The sequence below is a fragment of the Calonectris borealis genome, chromosome 18 (assembly GCF_964195595.1).
Source record: "Calonectris borealis chromosome 18, bCalBor7.hap1.2, whole genome shotgun sequence".
NCBI classification, from domain to species: Eukaryota; Metazoa; Chordata; class Aves; order Procellariiformes; family Procellariidae; genus Calonectris; species Calonectris borealis.
Genome location: NC_134329.1, coordinates 8,965,520 through 8,989,863, shown reverse-complemented (window position 1 = coordinate 8,989,863; position 24,344 = coordinate 8,965,520). Strand labels below are relative to the sequence as shown.

General features: G+C 45.8%; 1 protein-coding gene across 9 annotated transcripts in view; it reads left to right on the top strand.

Annotated features, from left to right (window-relative positions):
• The window catches only part of PITPNM2 (phosphatidylinositol transfer protein membrane associated 2), a 141,365-nt gene that overhangs the window by 98,387 nt on the left and 18,634 nt on the right, over positions 1-24,344 (top strand). For 3 of the 9 annotated variants that reach the window (XM_075167774.1, XM_075167770.1, XM_075167773.1), the window contains exons 8-16: positions 2,488-2,583; positions 6,623-6,727; positions 7,590-7,660; positions 10,957-11,201; positions 11,692-11,881; positions 12,913-13,032; positions 13,377-13,588; positions 18,413-18,588; positions 18,984-19,154. In XM_075167774.1, coding sequence (XP_075023875.1) covers positions 2,488-2,583; positions 6,623-6,727; positions 7,590-7,660; positions 10,957-11,201; positions 11,692-11,881; positions 12,913-13,032; positions 13,377-13,588; positions 18,413-18,588; positions 18,984-19,154 — 1,386 coding nt within the window. Of the gene's footprint in view, positions 1-2,487; positions 2,584-4,325; positions 4,404-6,622; positions 6,728-7,589; positions 7,661-10,956; positions 11,202-11,691; positions 11,882-12,912; positions 13,033-13,376; positions 13,589-18,412; positions 18,589-18,983; positions 19,155-21,853; positions 22,004-24,344 lie in introns of all 9 variants that reach the window. The other 6 variants (XM_075167765.1, XM_075167769.1, XM_075167766.1 and 3 more) reach the window with 4 other exon arrangements.

Genomic DNA, 24,344 nt, shown 5'->3' with positions numbered 1-24,344 from the left:
TTTTGCAGGAGGCAGCTACAGCGGGCACCCGTGCGCCGTGGCCGGGCTTACCCGCTACTGCGTGCCATTCATTTCAAAAGCGGGTGTTTGGCTCCGTGGGTGCGGCGGTGTAGCTCACACAGCGAAGCACCCCCGTTAGCTACTGGGGAGGTTAAGGCAGGTACCCCCAAAAAAGTGGGTGGGGGCTGCCGCCATCCACTGGTGATGATGTGCGGTAGCTGTTTGGAGACCAAACCTCACAGCCTGGGATGAGGTGGGCCCTTGGATTGCGTTTATATTCCCTTTTAAGTACCATTCCGGAAGCTTTCAGGATTTTGCTGTTAAAGCCCCCGCTATGGATACCCTGTAAGGACTCGGCTTTGAGTCCTGAATTCTGTCATTCACCTCTCCCTAGGCCGTCACCTTTTTCTGCTGTACTAAACTCTTCCTTTCCTCGGGCCGTTCGGTACCAAGGGGTGAATCCCCAGCGAGTTCCAGCCAGAAGGCTTGAACCCTCAGCAATTCCCTCTCCTTTTAGTCGAGTGCAGCTAATAGCTCTCACAGCAAGAGGCCAAAAATTCTTGATTTTTCTGAAAACCCCAAGGGGCAGCGTTTCTTCCAGTGACGGTGGAAGGGGACATCTAGGTGAGTGAAACTTCTCCATCTCTCAGATGCACTAAACATTGTAAGTTGAGTCTCCATTTTTCTTTCATCACTGATTTCATCACGAGAGATGAGCAGTAGTTTTACCTCGCGATGACTCACTGGAGTGAGCCCCAGGGAAGAACCTACCAGATGCTTCATAAATCATTATATAAAGATAAAAATGCCGGCTGCTTTGCTTGCACCAGGATTTTATATTGATGTGCCCGTCTCTCATGCTCTTTGTTATGAACCCCCTCTTCCACTGCTGACGTGTTCATTGGAAGCTGTAGTTTTCAGACCTCTTAGGATTTCACTTGAAGGTTTTGACCGGTAGCAAAGCATGAATTTCTTTTAAACTGCAGAATGTCTCAGCTTTTACAAGACAAAGTAATGAAAGAAATGAATTGTGATGTGCTGGGAAGTACGTCATGCAGATATTTTAATCCTTCTTCGTGCTGGCAGCATATTAACATATGGAAGCAAGGAGGGCGTCTCGACTTACCGCTACCTCCAGCTGAAAAAAGCAACGCCTTTTCTCCAGAAGATCTGGGTCCTTTCTATACCATCTGAGCGAGACCTCTGGTGATAGCAGGACCCTTGTCGCCATCCCATATGTTATTATATGCTCTATTTTTAGCCACTATTATGCGAGTGCCTTGACGTCACTCCAGCGTGAATTAGCTCTGCTCTGCCAACCTCCTCGCTTGCTGCTCCCGACAGGGTGGGCGGTGGGGTAGTTGGGGGCTGCTGAGCCGATGCTAAGCTGCAATTAGATGACTCCGCACAGGGTCTCCATCCTCTTTCCATGTGAGAACCGGGTAGCAAAATTAGAAGAATTTGACTTACAGATTGAACACTCTTACAATAGCATGAAACGGCTCCTGCAGCTGTCACAGTAACCAGAAGCTTTCAGCCTCTTTGTATATGCTAAATGAGAATTTGTCAGTCACCTCAGGTTTTTGCAGTGTTGCGTTAGGTGGCTGCCGCAAGCGCTTTGTGTGCGCTGTGTGACAGGCAAGAACTATCTGAAAGAGGGGAGAAACCCTCTCTCTCGTCTTTCTCTGGACAGTGCTCCTTTCAGCAGACGGCTGTTCTCTAACAAGTTCAGCCAAGAAGAGTTCAGGCTGGATCATTGCTAAATTATATCTGAAAAAAAAAAAAGAAGAGGAAAAAAGCCGTAATATGTTTATATTTAGCACAGGGAACTCTGGAGGGGAAAATGAAAGGGAGCAGGTAGGTGTGAGAACAGGAGGGCAAACAGGAACCAAAAGGACCGTTGGGTTTTCTCCTCGCTCCGTCAGGACAGCTGCTCTGACAGCTCCCTATGAAGTAGTTGGATAGCATGTTGTTTAAATCATTCAAGTTTAAAGTTTAAATAGATCTCTAATCCAATTTGTGTGGAAGCAATTTCCTTCCAGAAAACAGATTATTTCTATCCAGGCTGCTCTGCTTAGCTACCCGCCCGAAAGTTAGCGAAGCAGAGGCATGGTTTGTGTGCTGATTAGAGGCACGAAGAAAGCTTCCAATCAGCCTGCTTCCTTCCTAATTGCAAACTTTAAAACCCAGCTGATTTTGCACGTCCTACTAACAATTATAAATAGCTGCCATTCAAAATAGCATAAGAGTGATACAAACAGCTTGCTTTAATGTAGCATCTTGCTGGCAGGTTCTAACAACAGTAAACAAGCAGGATCTGTAAAGCGGTACACTGACATCACACCAGCATCATCGGGGTTTTGTGTTTTCAGTATTGCAGCAGTGAATTTTCATAGAGAACACACGACTCTTCCTCCAGCAAAGATCATGTTGGGAACTCTCCGTCTTGTCGATGTAGCGTATCGCATAAGGCTTTTTTTTTTCCAGCAAGTCCCTCACGCCATAGTATCTCCGAGTGGAGGATGCAGAGCATTGCCAGAGATTCAGATGACAGCTCAGATGATGAATTCTTTGATGCACATGGTATGTGGAGCCTAAATCGCCATCGTTCGTTTCCTGAAATGGTGGGGTAAGAGAACGGAAGGCATGAGGGTGGGGGGTGAGCAGGGAAGGAAGCGAGACTTCTTTGCTTTGTTTGAAGTCTTTTCCTTTCTAACCAAGATACGTGCAGCATCAGTGCAGCTTCTTCAAGCATCCCCAGCATCACCCAGCAGACTCTTATATTTAATGCAGCAACATTTCAGATTCAGTGTGATCTATTTGTAGGGATCTTGAACAGTCTTAACCTTTGGAGCTGTATTTTATTTGGTGCAAATGAGTTTGGGTGAAATTCAGCAATACTAACTGGACTAGGGTGTGTCCTAATGATTCTGATTCAGTATGACTGCTTATTTTTGTGATTTATTTTTTAATCAGTAGGAGATATGATTAATTGTCCTGTCTGGGCCTGAAAAGACCCAAGTTTGCCTTTATTAACTCCTTATTCTCCCGTTCCAAGAAATACAATAGTGAATGCAGGAAGGTACTTCAGGTGCCAAAATTAATCGGTGTTGAGTCCAGAATTCTCAAAGTAATTTTGACTATCCGTATTAGGAGAAAGCTCTGTTATTTTTTTTCTCTGTGCATGTGTGTGTGAAGAAGCTTTGTTCCGCTGCACCCATTTTATATATTGTACTTTAATGCGCATTTAAGCCTGAAGGGCTCCGTCTCTACTGACAACAGATGGACTCCTCTCAGCTTGTAATGCTAATCTAAGTTAGATGCGCACCGTGTGCTGATGAAGTTGGTGACCTTTCTGTGAAATGCACTTGTTAGAGGATGATGCCCCAGTTTTGTAAAGCAGAATTTCACTGACGTTCAGATGGATTTCACCGATGTTCAGCTAAAGTTCAGTCTCAAAAAATTGATAGTATCGTGTTCCAGAAAAGTTCTCGCATCAAGTATTTAGGCATGTATCTCAAATTCTGGGGTAGAAAGTGGCATGCTATTGTGGAGTAGTGACTTGCACAATAGCAGCTTAAATGGCCAGGATGCGTGCGAGTCAGGGGATGAATGTGTCTCTTGCCTGGAAGGAGAAGGGCTAACTTAGTTTAAGTGTCTCTATTTATTAACTTATGTAGCATCTACAGAAACTATGTAAGGGATTTATTGTAGCAATATACATACAAAAAAAGAGAAGTGAGTCATCAAAACGGCATCATTGCTATCCCCCCTCTTTTTTGCCTTTTTAATTACTCAGTAATAAAATTGAGATAGAGACGGCTCTGCCTGGCATCCAGGCCCCCAGGGAATCCCTGATGTGCTCCTAACAGGCCTGTGAAGGAGAATTAACAAAAATGAGCCTTGTGCCACAGTTGGTATCAGCACCTCTGTGGCAATACTTCTAGGAGCTTGCTCGCAGAAAAAGCAGCTCCTCTTCCGCTAGCACACAGCGTGTCTCCATTTACGTACAGATTGTCCTCTGCAGTCCGCACAGTTGGGTTTGAAAAGTCTGAGGGGATTTTGGCTTACGAGTTGAAGCCTCGATGTGTGTGCCTTTCAACACAGCCCTCTCTTCGGGAGGGACCTCTTGTTGCCCCTTGGCCGGCAGATGAGATGTCCCAGCCCCAGCTCTGTGAGCCGGGATGGAGCACCGCTTGCAGCGCATCCTGCGGGAGGCTTGCGGGGTCGGTACCATGGGAACTGGCACAGATCAGGATGTGAGTCAACAGCGAGCAGAGTTCCTCAGAAGTGCTTCCCATATGTACACACACATTTCCTCGCAGCGCAGTGGGCGGAACCTGAGCCCGAGAAGATTTCTTGTCGCTGGCTTCCCACTCATTCACTGGCATACTCTGGTAAAGGTAGTGACAAATACAGTAATATCTAATATCTATCCTGTAATAAATGCTAATAACAGGAGTAATATCCCATTCAATGATCACTTGAGCAGCAATAAGGGCTGTAATTAAACCTCTCAAGGAAATAAGTTTAATATTTAGATTAAGTTGCTGGAGGAGCTTTGAGTGCAATCTTCCTCTTCATTCTCTGCCAGCATGCGTGTTGCATGCTTGCGCTTCCCACTTGCTCTGAGCAGGTAGCTCCGCACTCCCTTGTGCAGGGAAATGGGGATTTACTCACATTTTTTCCATAGCTGAAAAAGGAAATGGCATGCTGATGCAAAGTTTCCAGGTCACTCTCTCTATATCGTCGAAGTGTAAATAGAAACTCCTAAAAATAATCGGTCTTTGCTTGGCTCTGCACTTAGTCCCCTTCACATATATATATATCTTTTTAAGCCATTGCTCAGATTGGAAAGATGAATATATTTCATAATCTTTTTGTTCCCCATCCTAGGATTCTTCCAACTAATTATTTTCTTAGTAACTGTAGAGCAACAGGAAAGGGGGAATCCTAGTCTGGGACTCTGAAGATTACAGCTTTTAGATCTTGAAGACATCTGTAATTACTGCTGTTATTATTATGTTTATAACTCTTTATTAAATTTACAAGCCCAAAATTTTCAGGAAAGAAATACTAAGCACAGAACAATAAATAAATTAGAAAGCACTTAACCTCTGTAACAGTAAAAGATACATCCTCAATGTAAAAAAAGAAAAGAGAAAGGAGCGGAAAAAAGGAACCAGCAACCCATACCAAAGGCATCTTTGTAAGACTTGCATTGCCATTGTTTGGTTTCCCCGTGGCTTCAGGCGGGAGCTCCGGGGCTCTGTTTCCTTCCCAAGAACCTGCCGGGATTAAGCACGAAGCGTGGGGGCCGCGTGTTGCCCTGCCCAGCTCGCGCTGGGTCCGTGCCCTCACCCGATAAAGGAGCCATCAGGCTGCTGCTGTCTCAGAGGACCTCTGGTTTGACATGAACATCGCTGCCAGCCCTGTCTCAGCTCCAGGCTGGCCGCCCGGTGTTCAGGCTTGGGCTGAGAGCGAGCTCAGCCGCTCCCGGGGGGAGTCCACACGTGTTGGGGTAACCTAGCCCAGGGCAGCAGGCATGGGGCTGGGTGTGGGGGGTGTCCGGTGGGGGCACTGGGATGAATTCTTCCAGTGCCACGGCTGCTAATGGCCTGTTTAGTGATGCCTCCGCAGGGCTCAGCTCCTTGTTTCCGTGTGGATGTGCCAGCAGAGGCCCGTGGGCTGGCGAGGCTGGACTCCTGCCTGTGTCAGGCTTCCACTGCGGTGAATTAGGGCTCTGCAGCCCAGCACCGCGCGGCGTGGGCACAAAGCACAAGCCTGCCTTCCAGTGTCGCCCGCCTGACAGCCCCCCTTTCTCCCCTAACCTGGCATAACTCCTCTGATGCCTGCTATAGAGCAAGGCTATTAATCTTTCTTATGTTTGGATACTACTGTGGGGTGTTTTATAGGGTCTCTCCTTTATGTGTCTTTTCCTTTTCATTACACTTCTGGGAACATGATATTTTTGGGACCCTTATTCTTTACCAACTGTAGTTGAACTGAGCCAGGGGATTCAGAAGATCCTGAGGGAGGAGGGAAATGGCAGACACACGCACTCAGTGTGATCCAACAAGTCTCATCTCCTTAGGAAATCAGGCTAAAGATAGCCTAGGGAGTTCACGTTTCCTTTATTACTCATGCTTTTTTGGGTGTTTGGACCTATTAACAATAGTGAGCCTTGTCACTGCTTCCCCCAAAGACATCCCACAGCTTTCAAACAGGTCTGGGAGGATCCCAGCGGCAAACGTTGCTTTGTCCTCTCCTGTACTGGAGCATTCTGGCTGCTTTAGCATCATCAGTATGGCAAGAAAAACGTCAAACTTGGTACCTGAAATGGTAGCGTTAAAAATCCATGTTATTTTTTCCATGCTTTAGGAATTTTGTTTGTTAAAAACATGCAACTAAAACATTTTGTTTGCTTTGCAAAAGGTGCTTTGGTTTCTATATAACAAAAGCTGGTAAAGTATCATGTTTTTATTATGACTTCAGCCATCCAAATGTTTATAAGATTACATAGAGTTATGGGACCTTACTTTTATTTAAAATTCTGTTCTGTGCTCTTGTCTGTGTACATATTTGTGTGTGTGTGACTCTCAAAAAAATCTGTTTTTTAAAGAGGACTTGTCTGACAATGAGGAAATGTTCCCGAAAGAAATAACCAAATGGAGTTCCAATGATCTGATGGATAAAATTGAAACCCCCGAATGCGATGATGTCCAGGGTAATTTTTCTTAAGTAAAAACTGCATGTGATATTTTACAGTATTTCCAGGCAATTGTTACAGCCACATTCTGAAAAAGGTAAAACTTGTTATCCTCATCTCACAAAAGGAGAAGCTGAGGCAGAGCATAAAAATGACTGCCCATGCTGCTGAAAAAGAATTGCCCAGTGGGAGCTGGGATAGCTCTTGATTGTCTTTTATTTTCCGCGTTGGTTAGGCTCCTTTGTGCGACAGCCAGGATTCTCTCGTATAATGATGAAATATGCCAGCTCCGTCTTGAATGACTTGAATTTCTCCTGACTCTTCTTTCCTCTTGCTCCATCCTTTTTTCTTGTCTGTATCTGCCTCGGTTTTATTTTCTGCTCATCATTATGAAGTTTTGAAAGGAAGCTAGCTCCTCAGCCAGATCGATTCATGTAGCAGCATGGTGGAAGATGATATAAGTACAAAGTCTGTGTAGGCACAGACGTATGAATGTATCAGATCTCTGCTCCCCCAGCGTAGTTCAAGCAATTCCTTTTATTTTCCCACAAACCAATCGTTTCTGACAATCGTGCAGGGATTTCCCATTGTTGCCATCCTTAATAAAGCAATGATACTGGATCTCTGTAATGAGAGAAGAGCTCACTAATGTCCTCAGTGCTTACCATTATGCTGGAAAATAAGTGACCCAGCATTGCCCAGGCTTCTCAGGTGGAAGGAGGCGGGAGGGAGGGAGGGAGAGGGGAATTTGATGAAATAATTAAGGCGATGTGAGGCAGAAGAGGCTGAGAGGCATTGGCACAAACAGTGTCTTTATGGAAGAACGTCTTTGCCAAATAGCATCTTGCAGTGCTGACGTTTTAAACCTCTGTGCTTCCAGGTGACTTGTATCACGAGACATCAGCAGAGTACCACGTGGGCTCCAGCGTGGAGAGGCTCAGCATCATTGAAGTAAGTGCTTCGGTTTCTTGTAACGAGATCCTTTGTTGCTGGAACGTGTCTGTGTGGGGTAAATGGGGTAAACGGCTCCCTTCACTGCGAGCGGTGTGTCATTTGGAACCACACCGACGCTGTGTACCTCGTGGCTAGGTTTAAGGGATTATTTCACCGTGTTTTGAACATCATATGGAAAATGCTTGGTAGTTTGCAGGCAGTGTCAGATATCCAGCTGGAAAAAACCACTGATCCTGTGGGGATAACTGCAGCCTGAGGCACTGCCGGGTAGCGCTATCCTGCTAATGCCGAATGAGCTAGCGTGTTGGTGGGAGTGGGAGACACCTCGGTTACTGCAGCACTAAGGTGCGGGTCCAAGTGACATAGCTCGGCTGTAGCCCACTCTTTGGAGCTGCTCAGGGTCTTGTTGGAAACCAGTTATAGCATAGCCTGTACCAGCGCTCTGGATAAAATAATAAATAAAAAATAACACACCCATCCACCTCGGCTTTCTAGACTTGCATATACAGGCTTTTGCAATTCAGCGTCCCAGTGAGACGGTGCATCTTGAGTGGCTGTGCTCATCCTACCCTGAAAGCATCTGCCTGTCTGTGCTCCAGAGATGACGTAGCTGCTTGCAGAGTGCCTAAGTTATGTTGTGGTCTATCAAAGACCATGAGCGTGGTTTTGGTATTACTCTGTGTGCCAGGCTGGAAGTTCACGGTGATTTGGCTTTTTCGTAACAGACTGAGAGCTCAGGGGCATGGGGAGAGTGGCTGGGGATGGGAACGGCTCCAGCCACCCCAAGATAAGCAAGTCACAGCCCTAAGACTTCTCTTGGAGCTCAAGATGGTGTGGAGAACTTATTGTCTTCTTCAGAGGGCTGTACGAACTCAACCCCCTCCCGTTTCTGCCTTCATTTTAGAAAAAGAACGGACTTCAAAGTGAGATGAAAAAGACAGTTATTTGTGGTTGTTCACAAACAGCCTATTAAAATAGTGTGAAATTCCTAGCCAGCATGGCAGTGATTTTCAGGTTAAGAGCCTCCATCACCAAAAGGTGGTTCAGGAATCAGGTGTCTTAAGACTCTCTAGATCTTACAAGAATATTCTGAAGAACCACCTCACCTCCCTAAACTAATGAGCAGTTCCTTGCATGTCCCCCACTCCCTTCAAGAGCAGAGGTTAATGAACTGAAAGGGAAAGGTGCCTCCAAATGACTGCTGATAAACTTCTGGATGACCTGAGCTTGGTGACTCATGTTGTTCTCCAAATGAGCACTTAAAACGTTTGTCTGAAAGCAAAAGCCGTGCTGAGATGCTGAGAGTGCTCCTCCCATGCCTCCAGCCAGGCAAAAGTTCACTTTGCAGGCGCTGTAAACTGGAATCAGAGAAGGTTTAAAGAGCAGGCATTAATACAGTGTAATGGTACTAAATAATTAAAGGCCATTCTTATGCAGGAGGTCTGGAAAATCTTTATTACAGACTTGGATGTGAATTTTAATACTTCTGGTGGGCTGTGTATTAAGACATGCTTTAACATTCTCTGGTAAAAATGTAAGCTAGTTGTTAGGTTGCTAATGTGTGCCTGGGCATGCTTTCCTCCCACCAGCAGGTTTGTCAGGGACTCAGTCACTGCTCAAAGGACAACAGGTGACTAAAGATGCTAAAATGAGAAGAATTTGCCAAATGGAAAATACTGCTGCCCTCCCCGCCTTCCACACCCCCTCCCGATGGCTCTTTCTCTGCCTCCACAGGGAGTTGCCCAGGATGTTATCAAATATTGTCTCTGCTAGCACCAGGGATAAGGCACAGGGGGAAAGATCAGTGCCTGCTTTCACATCTCAAAGGTGTTGGGGTGGGGGATTTGAGTCCGTATGGGAGCCGTAAACACTGAAAGCCCTGGTAGTGAATAGATATTAAAAATAGTTACTGCTCTGTTGTGTTATAATATGCAACCAATACAAATGGATGCTCCTGTACCTGCTCCTGGGGCACCAGGATTGGGCTTACAGCTCTTCTAGCAGGGCCCTTAACGATAACCCACCCCCGAGTTCAGATACAATTCCCTCCTTTGCCCAAACTACAGCCTGTCTGTTTAGGCAAGGAATTGATTCAACATAATAAGCAAAAGACCTGGACAGCCAAAATAAAAACCTGTTCCGTGATCATGCAGCAATCTCCCAGCCAGATGTTGGCCAGTCCTTGGGTCACGGGGTCTTGAAGTTTTTTTCAGTTCCTCTTCTGCAAGAGAATAAGCAAATCTGAAGTCTTATTTATAACTTCTGTCTTAGGCAAACAGATACAATGACTGACCTCTTCCTGCAACTTCTTTCCCCCGTAACTTGCCACTTGCTGACATGTTTGACCTCGTTTGTTAATTTTGCTGACTGCGTTTTACTGTCAACTGCTGCAGCTGAGCTCAGCACCCCAACAGAAAGCAACACCCATCTTTTATTTCTTTATTTTTCCACTCTAACGCACACAAGTAATGTCTGTACTGCTGCAGTGTTTTACCTGGTTACAATTTTACGCAATTTTTTTTTTTACTTTCAGCATTCCTTCTGCTTAGGACAGTCAGTTACGCTGAGGCTGTGTGTGTGCATTTGTGCATGCGCATGTGTAGGGTGAGAGACCTGGAAGGAGTAGTCGGGTTCTCAGCTGTTTTATCCAGGTGTATCTAATGCCCTTTTCCATAAATGAAGCACATTCCTTCTTGAAGACAGTTTAGTTTCTTACCCACAAACCTGCAGATGTTATTCTAAAACCTCGTATCTCCTGTGTTTAGAAACCTGATTTTCAGTCTACACTTATTCGGGATCAGTTCAGACTCTTGTGCTTGTGCCTGCAAGCTTTGACTGAAGTGCCTCTCTTCCCTGCCTGGCTTTCTTTACTCATCTCCACTGTGTTTGAGAGCAGGCATTTCATTCTCAGGTAGCTTTGTAAAGCAAATCAAGCTGAACTCTTTCAGTCTCTGCTCAGAAAGTCTCCATGCTTCTTGTCCTTCTGTGGTCCTTCTCACATGGCAATTACCTTCGTGTGTGGATGGCCCAAACTGAACTCAGCCTTCTAGATGGGGGCTTGCCAAGGCCTTGTATCGTGGCTAATTCCGTTTCTGCTGGAAACACCTTGCTTCGCAGATTGTTGTTTGCCTCATCCCTGACTCGACTTGATGTGGATGGTGCATTTATTGTATGCACCATGTGTGAGCTTGGGGAAGAAAAGGTGATAAAATTTGCATAAAATGCACTTGGACCAAATAAAACCTCTTTGCAAAATAAGCCTTTCTACCGTGCTCTCTTTCATTCCTACCTAGGATGAATCAGTGCAGCCATTAATGCAGCCAAGTAAAATCCATGTCCTCCTCTTGGTACTCCATGGAGGGAACATCCTGGACTCAGGAAGCGGTGACCAGAGCTCTAAGCAAGGGGATGTCAACACCATCGCGACAGTGTTTGACACAGTGATGAGGGTACATTACCCAGCTGCTCTTGGACACATTGCCATCAGGCTGGTCCCTTGCCCAGCCATCTGCTCCGAAGCGTTTTCGCTGGTGTCCAGGTAAGTTGATGCTACTTTGTCACGGAGACACACGTATAAAATTTCACTCTTGGTTTTTGGGGTTTTTTATTTGCTTCCCTGAAATGTTCTGCATGTAGTATTGAAAGCTCTGACCATGCTTTGAGAATGCACTTATTAATACACTAGCCAGGCATTCAATCTTGATTTCATACTTAGCTGCAGTGAATACAGTAATCATGCAGCAAGAGTTCTGAGATTGATTTATTCTAATTAATCCAATAAATACTAGGGCTTTAATTCCTTGTCTGAGGGTTGTTCTGTCAATGTAAGTATGTTGTCCTTGAAGATTTACGTTTGATGGGAGGGAAAGATTTATTAAGCTCTCACCCATTCACAGTGGAATAAATGGCCTTTCTATCTTGAGGCTTTTTTTTTTAATGAACTGCAATACTGACTGAACTGTCTGCGAGTGGTTTTCCCCGCTCTGTATGTTAGGCTGAATATTTCCAATGTCTCTTGCTCTATCCAGCCTCAGCCCGTACAGTTATGACGAAGGCTGCCTGTCCAACAGCCAGGATCACATTCCCCTTGCTGCGCTCCCTCTGCTAGCAACATCATCCCCGCAGTACCAAGAAGCGGTAGCCACAGTCATCGTCAGAGCCAACCAGGCCTACAGCGAGTTCATCAGATCCCAGGAGGGCATGTCATTCAACGGCCAGGTGAGCCAGCGGCTGAAAGGAAGAGCAAGCGAAGCAATTTCCTGCTGAAGCTCTCTTTTCCATTAATCTCTCAGGAGGGATGGAAACATGACAGTGTTGAGCTGCAATAAGAAAGTGTTGTGATTCCATTTCTTTCTGAGAGAGAGAGAGATTATTGCTTATGCTCTGTCTCGAACCTTTGGGATTCAAAGCAAAGTCTGAACTTGTGTGCAGAAATGAAGCTACAAAGCTGTGAAGTTAATCAATTTTCAGCATGACACAAGTTTCCAAATCAGGAATGCTACCTGTGTTACTAAACATGATCTCTGCTCCCATTGCAAACCAAGGCTGTTTAAGCATTCCCATCTTTAAAGGACCTTCAGCGGCTCGCACGGGAGTTGTCGCAGAAGTGGGTTTCTTTTTTGAGACTCTGCAGCTGCTGCGCCCCATAGAAGACCATGACTGAGCCTCACATCTCTGCAAGCAAAGTGACTCTCTAGCCCTGGGAGGTTTGAGCTATGGGGCTAGCTGTCACGTTGCACTGCTGTAGTGTGATTTATCCACCCTGAGCTCCTTCCCAGCCAGCGCTGTGCGCGGGGACCCAGACAGCCCTCTCCTCCCAGGGGTCTCAGTGCTTTATTGTGCCTGTCTGCTCAATACCCTCGGGGGCAGGACAGCGTTATCTCCCCAGGGTACAAATGGGGGGCAGAAGCGCAGGGAAGCTTGCCTGAAGTAGCACGGGCAGCTGGAAGGAGGGAATCAAGCTTGGTTTTCTGAGTTCGCGCTGTAGTCAGTGCTCTGTGTTGCTTTCACTTCGCTCCGGTCGGCTGGTGGGGACAGCCACAACACATCAGCTGTGTTAGATAACGAGAGTCTGCAGGGTATGAGTGGATGTTAATTGACTGAATAGTTTTACTGATGAAAGAACTGGGCATCCTGTTTACTGCAGCTTTCCTAGGTGTAATCCAGCACTCTTTTTAACTGTCATTTCTGAACTGAAGTCAAGGCGCTTTTTTTTTTTCCTCCTCCCCTGCTTCTGTTGCCTTTTTCAGGTCTGCTTGGTAGGGGACTGTGTTGGAGGAATTCTGGGATTTGATGCCTTATGCTACAGCAATCAGACTGTGTCTGAGAGCCAGAACAGCAGTCGGCGAGGAAGCGTTGTGAGTGTCCAGGTAATGCTGGCTCCCAGTGTCTACTGGGAATAGGTCTGCTGGCCACAGCGCCTCCATGGCCCCGGTTTTTAGTAAGGATCTTTTCATGAAACAACAAAAACTCTCTTCCTTATCAGTGGCAAACATGTGTCTTAAGGTGCATCTGTGTCTCAATTTGGGTGCGTTTGCTCTGAACCCTCTGGTGTGAAGCATCACCCACACCTGCTTCCTTAGGAGGTGCTTTGGGCTGAGGTTCTGCATTGCTCTCAACTGGATCTTGGGGTAGATGGAGTAAGGAGGATATAATGTGGGTGTATTCCTGATTCAGCTGTCAGAGTGGTAAATCCGTGTATTTCAAATCCCAGGATACCGACCTCCTGTCTCCTGGAATGACGGTGAACAACAGCTATTGTTCCAGTGGCTCTAATCTGGAAGCCAGCAGACACCTCAGCAGGAGCAACATTGATATTCCCCGTAGCAACGGAGAAGATCCAAAGAAGCAACTGCCACGAAAAAGGAGTGATTCATCAACCTATGAACTGGATACGATAAAGCAGCATCAAGCCTTTCTTTCAAGGTAAGATTTTTGAAGGAACAGAACCAGCGATATTCTGGAGCTGAGATTGGTGCATCTGTGCAACCCGAATGTTGCTTTGTCATCCTGTGATAAGCAAGGTGGAGGAAAGATTAGAGGGGTATAGATTGCAGTGTGTTGGATATGCAAAAAAAAATTAACAGCTCTCCTGCTGAGTGGCAGTGAGAGAATCCAGCTGCTCTGCTGCATCTGTACTACAACGGCAAGAAGCCCTTCGTTCTGTCGTTTGACAGCCAAGGCTGTCGGGTAACTGCTTTTTTGCTGCGCTGCAAGTGCGGGATGGAGGTCATAAAGCAAATGTAGAAATCGTGCGAGGGAAGACGGTGAAGCAGAACCGGGAATCCAGTGTTGTATTAATTTCAAAGCATCTCTGAAAGCTGATTCTGAGTTGGCTGGCCTGTTCTTGGGAAAGGTGGGCGTGAGCCAAGTATCCTTTAATTTTGGCCTGGTTCAGGTGTGAGATTGAATTGTGGTGCCCTTTCCTGTTGCAGGAGCAGGTTTCTGCTGTCATGGTGGCAGGGTGCTCTGGATGAGACATCCTGAACCTAGCTGGTTGGCTGGTTCATGGAGCAACCTTCAACTACAGGCGAGGATTGTTCTTTCTCTGTGACTTATTTGGCAAAGTAACCTGAGCCTCCTGTATGGAGCGAGGACGGGGGATTGTATTCTGTCCCTTGGCAGGGCTGCTCTGTTGCACCAAGATCATGTTTCAAATTTCTTACTCACTATCGAAGCCCTCAGTATCACATTCCTAAGCTTCTTCAAATGGACTTTCAGAAAGGTATCCGTTAACATAACCGATGAAATTTTCATAGCAGTCTTTCCATTGCCGCTGACTGTTCAGGGATTACTCCTGTAAGCCTGGAGGCTTTTTCTGCCTGAATCATGTTCTTCAGCCTGTGGAATTGGATAGCCCAGACCTTTTCCTCCTGCACGCCCCGAGGAACTGCAACATCCTCTTAATCCCTCTTCCCCCATGTCCCGGGTACTGGGGAGCAATGTCCCCCCCGCAACAAAACACCATTATCTGCATTGCAGCTGCGCCCCAGGCTGTTCCTTTTGCCCTGTGCCGAGCTGAAGGCTTGTCCTGCACTTCTGCCCCTCCTTCACTACTTGCAATTGTTGCTCCAGCACCGGGACTGGTGTCCTGCCATGTCAGAGGCCCTTTTGTAAAAGATTCATAGGCGAGAGAAAGTATCAAAGTGAATGTCGTTGGTGCACAGAGATACTATATTCAGAAAGACAGCTGCATTTACAAAAACCACAATAAGCTTCTCGGCTATTTCCAGCAGGTTAATAAAAGGCGATCAGTCTCTTGTTCATACCTTATCAAACAGCCTCCTGTATTACGGGAGAAAATACGAGTTGTGCAAAAATGTGCTCGTTCTCCTCCTTGTTCTTGACCTCAGGGGCATGGGCTGAGCTAAGGAAAGTGGGCTGGCATCTTGCTGCGGTTTTACACCTAGTTTAGAATAAGCCCCGGGCCTGACGTGGATAAGGGATTGCAGTTTGTCATTTCAAATAGCTTTGTCCTGGTGCTTCCTGCTCCATCTCCTAAGCGTTGTGCCCACTCCCAACAGGAAGCGCTTGGGGGTCCCTGGCAAGGGTGTCAGTGTTCAGTGCGCCGCTGGATTGGTGCATCTCTACTTCTTTTAGGGTTTTGCATTTTTTTTAAATCTACTTTAGACCTTGGGTCAAAAATGAGTCTCTTCCCACAGCTCACGAGCAAGATTCGCTCAGGGAAAGGAGCAGTGTGAAGCTGCTGTACGAGCTCTCTCCGCATCTCTCTCCCTCCGCTCCCTGCCGCAGGGAGGGCTCAGGTGCAGTGATTCACCTCTTCCCCTCCTGCGTGACGGCAGGGCGTCGCACCCCTGGACCTTGTGCTTACAGCCGTCATTACTGAGCCGCACAGTCATCAGCAGAACGCCCCTTCGGCCTCTCTGCCACTAAATAATGATTTTCTCTTACAAAAACCAAGCCCTGATGTGACGCCACTTCGTGCAGGAGATTGGCAGAACAGAGCCAAGTTTTCCTAACGGGCTCAGCGACCGGGCAACCTGGGGTACGGGGGCCGTTCTGTCCGAGCCTATCGCAGGTTTCAGCTTGTGCCAAAGACACTCATTTTTATTCATGTGTCAGACCTACCCGCTTCTCTGGGATAATGCCCAGCAAGCCAGAGCAGCATCTGGAGATTACAATCACACATTTATTTTTAAATTCAGTCCTTCTGCACAACTACATTATTTCTGGCTGTGCTGTACTTGTATTATTGTAAATGAGTTGATTTGCTTCTGAAATCCATAAGCTCTTGTTTAATTAATGCACACAGTACATCTGCTGCTTTTTAAAGAGAGAACAGGGCACTGTAGGTTGCTTGGAGCATGACAGATTCAGAGTTCCCCTTGGCTCTCATTTCTTTTGATTGCTGAAAAGACTGTAAAGTTCCCAGTAAAAGGAGAGGAGCTGTTCAAATTGCTTAGCGGTATGAGCGCTCTCATTCTCTTCCGTTCCCCACAAAGAGATGCCGTGGGAAGATGGGTAGAATACACACAAAACCCCTTGCACCCGTCCTGCTGTAACACACCTGCCGTCAGGATAGCCTTTCCTTTGGTGCCTTTCTTTGAATCGCATTGCTGGCGCCCTGTCTTCGGCAAAACCGAACAGGTTCTAAATGACTTTGTATTCCGTACACACAGCAAACTTAATGCATTGCAGTCTTGTCGGCTGAAATAATTGTAGCTTCACTGAAGGTGGCTTGTTTTTAGATGTGTTTCAGCGTTGCGCGTCTTGGCAGCGTGATCTCAGGGAAGCTCGTTCACATCACAAAAATGGGAACATGCTCATTTTAGCTGTCGCTGCTGTAACCTCCTGTTCCTCTCGTTTTTGACATCACTGTTTTGACTTTCCATGATACGTATGTCTGGCATAAGTAAGCTGTTATTTCCCTGCGGTTTCTAACCAGGAGAATAGTACTGTGCGTGAGCATGCCTGCGCCTTTAGGGAATACGTGACAGTGCGGCCTGAGAAGAAGGGTTTTTAGCATCCTTTGGGAGTGGTGGGCAGCAGAGGTGCTGTCTCTGGGTTGACGCGTTATTTGCCAAAGCAGGAAAACAAAGTCCGAGTGAAACCCATTTTTCTTCCCAAATCTGTGAGTATTTTCAGCTGCTCATGTATTGAATGGCCTTCCAAGAGGAGGAGTGTGTGTGAGCAACTGCTCCGGTGCTACAGATGGTGGGGAGTGAGCACCCTGTTTCCACGAGCGCAGCAGCACTGGGACATCGCTGCCCAGCTGGGCAGCCAGCACGCTGCGTTCGGAAGTGGCCTCGATGGGCGAGTGCTATTGCATACGGAGACACGGCAAGTGCTGGTGACCACCTGGGATTTTGACTTGGGGCCACAGAGCTGGCAAGAGGCTGTTGCATTTGCATGATCCCTGACTCCAGGCCAGTAAACCTTTTATCCAACCCGAATGTAGGTATCCATTTATCCTACACATTTTATAGAACCTGTTCGGATGCTTTTTAAAGTGTTTGCAAACACCCTGTTAAGTCACTGCTGGTACTCTGCCTTCAACTCTTCGCCTCTAATTATAACGACGATAACCCGGCAAGGCTGCCATCTGAATCTGTAGAACCCGGAGAGCAGAAGAAATTGCAGCTTATTGCTTTTGGGTGGTAACAGAAGAATCTCAGAAACCCTTTTGTGAACCGGGTTATTAGTGTTACCCATCTGTCATTTCGCTGTCTAATCCCAGATGTAGACAGCAAAGAAGCACTGCTTCCTAACAGGGGGGTGGATTCCCGGGATTTTCATCTAAGAGCTCCTGCTTCTTATTCCTCAGTGTCTAAGCGATACGTGAATCTAAATCTCTCTGTTAAACCTGTGTATTGCCCCGCCTGCACTGCACACAGGTTCAGTTTTACAAAGAGATTTGACACCTGAAAGAGGTGGGGGAAGCTAGAAGTGTTTTATATCGTTATTCTTTTCAAGTGCAGTTACCTGGAGTAGTTGGGCTGGGGTGGAGAAGTAGTTTGGCAATAACTTCACAGATGTGGCCTCCTGGGCAGAAGAGAAGTGGGCGAGTCCTGGGTGCACGATAAATAAAATTTACCATATGGCCACTGAGTTAATTACCCCAAATTCCTATTCCCAGGGAATGCCATACACATGCATGGAAGCTGTGGTGCAAACTTGGTGCACAAGGATATTAGAAACCCTTTTGCAGATTTTGATTTTTCTTCTCTCTCTTCTCCCGTTTTCTTTTTCTTTTTCCTTTTCAATCCTGTAACATTTGTCCAACTACTTCCACGAGGAAGAAATGGGTAAGCACAGCTTTCCGTAACATTTGAGAATAAGGTGATGGAAGGAACTCAAATGTTGATAACCAGAAGGCGTAGCAGTAATGTGTGTAATGCAGTGAATCACTGTAAACCTCCTTTTTTCCCTGCTACTCTAGTAATTGCGGCTTGCTGGTTATTTTATCTCGCAAATGATTATTCTGCTAGCAGCAACCAAGACTTTGACTCCTCAAAGAAAAAACATTTTGAGGAGATAGGAGTGTGTAAATGAACCCACTTGAAGCTTGGATTTGTACGGTCTAAATTATGCCAGTGAAATGGGGTAATTGTTTGGGGGGACGTTTTACTGGCTAGTAAAACTGTAGTACTGAGGCATGGTGGGTTGATTGGCACAGTTCCTTCACTAAAGAGATAGAAATTATATTCCCTGTCAATCACTTATCTGGCCTTCAATTATGAAAAAAGAGCGTGAATAAAATTTTGACTTTAACTCCTGTTCTTGTCCCAGTTTACATTCTAGTGTGCTGAGAAATGACCCAGGATCCAGGCGATCTAGTAGCTCTACTATGTTGGATGGAGGAAATATTGGAAAGTTTGAATTTGAGATCACCGACTTCTTCCTCTTTGGCTCTCCCTTGGGTCTGGTTCTTGCACTGCGAAAAACTGTCATTCCTGCTCTTGACAGTAAGTCCTGATGTAAACTGCTGAGCTCACTTAGTAGATGGTGTAAGCACCTCCTGCTACAAATCCAGTAATTTGATGAGACAGACTAGTAAAAACCAGACATTTATATATAATATTTATTGCACCATAATGAAGCAGATCACTTTGTGCTCTAGCCAGTACTGATTATACAATTTATTTGCAATGTACTTCCAAACATTAAAAATACTGGGCAATTCTTGAGTCTATAAATATTGTAATAAATTGTTTCAGTTGGCTAAAATGGAAGATGAGGGAAATGATAAATCCTTAGCGCTTGCTTTTAACCCAACAGTTGCCCTTTTTACAGACAAATATTTACAATATTCTAAAAATAACCTTTTGATACTTGAAGGTTTTTTTCTTCATCTTTTTAGTCTTTCAGCTCAGACCAGCTTGTCAGCAGGTCTATAACCTGTTCCACCCTGCAGACCCATCTGCTTCACGCCTCGAGCCTCTTCTGGAGAGGAAGTTCTACCTTTTGCCCCCCTTTAATATTCCCCGTTACCAGAGGTTCCCACTGGGTGATGGCAATTCTGCTGTTCTGGGTAAGTCACTTTGGATCCATATTAGCTGTCTAAAGGGTTATATCCGCACTTCACGTGAAATTATCAAAGCAATTGGGAATGACAAGAAGGAGAATTGGCCCTATAATGTTAGCTTTATTCCTGATGTACCAGTAAAGTAGTTTTCTTCCAACAAAATCAGTGCCTTGTGACCCATATGCCCTTCGCTTGTCACACAAAGGCCATCAGCTTCTGAGAGTCATGATGTGGTGACCTCTCTGTGAAGGTCCCTGACTGACCCAAGCCGCTGCTTGTGCTTAGGACTGCATGAAACATGATTAACTTGGCTGAGTTTAGGACTTTGATGCTTGGAGGGCCAGTGAAGACTGGAAGGAGCAGAGTCAACAGTGAGGTAACGAGATGATTTACTTGGTTGCAAACTGTGCTTTTTCATGGGACAGGCTACTGCAGATCGGTGGGCTGGTGACAGTGCCTTGCCCTTGCCACCTTGCCAGTGAGACACTTTGTGTTCCTAGGACACCTAGGAGTCCTCTGCCATCAGTGGCCTCTTCACTTGCTCTGCCCCAGTTGCAGCAGTTACAAAGTCTAAAATGGCTGTGTGCATGCCCTTTTGTCTTACCGGGTTGCATTTGAAACAACTGTGTCCTGCCCGTGCCCTGCCTCAGCTCCCATTACATCAGTGCTCTTGCAGTTGATCTAATAAAATAAATTATATTTCCTACCATCTTCACCTCACCTCTGTGCCTAGACTCTCATGGTCTGTTGCCATTTCAGTGCAGGCTCTCATTGCAAGGAGCTCTCGGGGAAGCTCACCACTGTGCAGAACTAAATTTGACCTTTCTGCTTCACCTAAAGCTTTGGTTCCCTGCAGGGTCAGGGCTTTGGGGCAGGAAGAAAATTTGCACCATCATTTTTCCCTTGTTAGAGGTTGTTAGTCAATGGCTACTTAAAGCCAACATTGCAACTGAGAGTCGCCACTATAAAACTAGATTTACAGCCCACAAGAAATCACGCTGGCAAACCAGAGTAGAATATCAAAGCCACCAGCTAGAAAGATTGGGATTTGGTTGTTTTTTTCCCAAAGCTCTGGTAGCTTTCCGTTTGATAAATATTTGAATCATGCAGGACTGAATGAAGAGGAATATATATCTAGAGCTGAATAATTGGGTGATACTCTGCATCACTTTCAAATTGAAAATGCAAAGCAGTGGTCTCCTATGTATCAGTATCTTTAAAGATTCTATTGTAATTGCTGAATCTGGAGGTCTGATTTGTTAAATGGGCATAAACTAAGACCCATGTTTAATAAAGTGAATAAAATACTTTCTGCAGGCCCCACTCACTTGTCAAATTTAGCAAAGATTTTGCTGCAATACTTTTTAAAAATGGATCCACCCACAATTACATTTGTACCCAGTCCAGTTACAACAGCTTGGGGAATCTATAGCAACTTGAAAAGCAATTTGATTTTTGGGTGTATTCTAGGTATCAGCTGCAAGTGGCTTCTTAAAAAAAAAAAAAATCCTAAACGTCTTACCTTCTTCCTCTTAAATACATTTCAGATTCCCTGTTCTCACTGAAGCCAGAGGTAAAAGGCCCGTTGACACTGAGCAACTTGCATTCAGGTTACCGTTCTGTGCAACAGCAGGGACCTTTTTAGTTTGCTGTGCCTCCCTAGACCTTTGGGTTGGCTGTATTTAGAGAGACACTTGCGATGTAGTGGAGAAGAGTTAAACAGCAATTAGCTCAACTATGAGAAGGGTAGAGTGATTTCAAAACCCTCTCCGGGTTTGAGCCTTGTTATTTTAAGAGATGCTGCTCTGCTGTGATGAATAAAACTGACAAAAAAGCAGCTTTAAATTCTCTTCTTGTGTAAGACAAAGCCTTTTAATTTGCTTATCATGAAGTAACAGGCTATTCCTTTCCATTAGTTTGTGATTTACACATTACCCAGAAGGACTGTTCTAACCATGATCTGCAAAGCTGCTACTGAAGTTAGTGTTCACTGTAGGGCGCTCCAGAAAAGTTAATTGCTGCTATAATTAAGCTATATGATTCGGTGATCACGTAAAATTCAGGTGCTCAATTATAATCAGTTATGTACAAAACCTTCTGTAACACTGCTTGTGCATATTTCCTCGTGCAAATAGCTAGCTTGTTTAAAGTCCATGATTCAGAAAGCCTCTTAGACTTTTTTTCCCCCCTCGTTTTCCCATCTGTACTAAATGTTGGGTCCCTGCTTCGTTACAACCAACTTGCAGAGTGAAATGGAATTCACATCTTGCTTACTCCTGTGCTTTGCACTATGTAGGCTGTGAGTCTGATTCAAGTAAATCTCCCCTTACAGCATAGTTTTTTTCCACGTAGTAAAAAGATTTCTCTGGATCTGCTGGGTATTTATGGATTTGGCTCATTGGAGAAGCTGGTTAAGAGGACTCCCTTTTCTTTCCTTGTTGAAATGCCATTGTTGTGCAACCAGTTAATCTCTAATCTAACTGGTAGCTACTCTGCTACCAGTTAATCTCTCTGATGTAAGTCTGTTTGGAAAGTCACCCACGTTTTGTTTCTTTTACTCTATTTGAAGGTTGTCCTTTCATTGAAGACTCATAGTTGAAGTGCTCAGTTGTAACTGTTTGTATGTTAACACTTTGTGGCCGCATGTCTGTTGTTCTTTGTCCTTCTGTTTTGTTTTGTTTTGTTTTTTCCCCATCTGCTTCTAGTTGAGACAATCCAGAACAATCCCATCCTCCTCATGGAAAGTAGCCCTCTGGGTGCTCTCCAGCACCAGGACAGCTTCATGGAAACGAGTATCCCTGTTCCCGTACTGAATTGGCAAGATGTTTCCAATAAAAGTGCTGGTTTTGCTGAGTGTGTGTAATCTACACTTTTGCATTGTCTGTGGTGTTGGGTACTTGGGGTGCTTTTTGGAGATCGTACTGTTGCCTCCTGGAGTTGAAATCTTCATGCTGTGTCTCAGGCTGTGCCACATGAAATAACCCCTTGGGATCATGCTTGGGTACACCTGGTCTGGGAGACCCACCGTCCACAGAACGAGCTGGGATTACAGACTCTGTCCCATTCCGGTGTTGACGGTGGAAGGGGAGACTGCTGCCACGTACTTGCTTTTTTCCATTTGTGGTGGCTACGCTGCTGGAAAGAGGCTTTGGCAGAGCGAGACAGAGTCCCTGGGTGGCCCTGCTCGTGCGCAGGATCCCCTGGGAATGGGTTGGTTGTCTGCAGTGTGTGTCTCCCCAGCAGTCAGCCACGCTGCACCGTGGCCAGAAGTCTAATTAATGTCTGTGTCAGAACAGATTTTGTCCGTTTGAGTATTTCGTGGTTGGACACTTCTTGTGGCTCTGCTGGATACAGTGACTGAGGCTTTCAGACCCCAAGGTGGCTATACGTGTCGGCTTTTAAAAATTAATTTCTCGACTTCTGCCTTAAAAGCAAAGTTTGATGCATTTGTTTTGCCTTATTTTCCATCATAAACGCTGCATGGCCTCATTTATTCTGGTTGTGGTTGGTGCTACATCTGCGTTTTTAATGAGACTTCACTTTGTTTTAGTTTTTTCTTCCCCGTGTGTCTTACTTGCCTGTTCTCACCCCTTTTTCAGTGTTTTGCATTGAGAGCTTGGTTCTGCTGCCTTGTTGTCTTTAACAAGCTGACCCTTGCTGTTTATGAGCAGTCCAATACGTTATGTGGTCATACAGGATGGCAACGTTGCTGACTATTCCAGATAGTCTCTCCCTTTGTCTTTTGAAGGTGTAGATGATTTTTAGGTACGCAGTTGCCATGTTGCCTGTGCTGTGGTGTTCTGTAACAAAGCAGAGGGAAAGGATCTGGTACTATTAATTAATCACTTTGATGAAATGCCATTTAACTGTCATCTGATATTTCCTGCTGTCAGGACAGAGCTTTTAGAAGCTTCTCTGCTCTTTACCTTGTGTGTCAAGAGCACAGCGTGGCCAAGCAGTGCTTGGCTTGACTGTAGCAAGTGCTGAATCCCAGTTCAGCCACTGGTCTGTGGGAAATTTCCAGAATCGTAAAAACTTACAGACAACAGAAATCTATGCTGCTCTTGATCTCAGGGTAGCGACTGCAGAGTGCCCAGTGCTGGCCAGTGACTCCAGTGTAAGCAGGGTCTGGCCTGTGCTGAGCAGCTGGCTGGCTTTTCTTTTTTTTTTTTTTTTTTTTTTTATTTTTATTGAACTTTATATATTTTTGATTGCTTTCAGTATTTCCCGCTTCAGTGCCACAGCTCAGCCTGCAAATAGCACATACTGAAATCTGCCATTCAGATACCCCAAGGACTTAACACAGTGCCAGCAGTACATTAGGAGATGGCCCAGTGCCGTTCACTTAGTGGGAAACAATTAGTAAGAACATTGACAAACGAGTCGATAAATGAAAAGGCACAGCACTGAAATGAGTATTAAAGATCCATAGGTAGGCAAAAAAAAAAAAAGGTGATTTTGCTTCTTATGTCAGCTCTTCTGGAAGTGCAGTTAAATCTCAGTTGGTTGCACTGGCCCGGCGCGTGCGTGCTGCAGTTCGAGCAGCGGCAGGTCGTTTGCTGGGAGCGAGGGTGCTCAGGGCACCGCTCGAGGCAGGTCTCCTCTTCCTGAAGCTTCCTTCTTCTGCCAAAGCCTGCCCTCAGACATGGTACAAAGTACGCTTCAGCCAGAGCAGTAAACCGATGGCACCCCTGTCCTTATCTAGTGACCCAAGTGAACAGCTAATCCTGATGAAAGTCTTGCTGCTGCTGGTCCTGGTCCAGCCGCCCGACTTCACCCTTGCTTGCCTGAGAAACCTCCCCGCGATTGTCAGGACCTGAGCTGCGGCTGGGGATGCCACCTCTGCAATGCAGAAGACGTGGCCCTTAGAGAGCAGGAGCGGTTGCAGGTGCTGGGGTCAGCCCGTGCCGACCTGGCAGCATCTGCGACGTCCCACCCTGGTCACCACACTCCCCAAAAAAGCTTGGTTTCAAAATTGCAAGAGCGGTGCTGCACAAGGGATTTGGTGCCAAGAATACGCAGAGTTTAGGAAATACGTTGTTAGGGTTTTTTTCTGTAAGTCAGGTCCCAGGGTTTTATCTGGAAGTCGCTGTCACTGCAGCTTTGGGGTCGAGGAAACTTGGCTGAAGGGGCAGTGATGCATAAAACAGGTTTTCTGTCTACGCTTCCTGCCCTGCCTCTTCCTGGCCCTTGTTT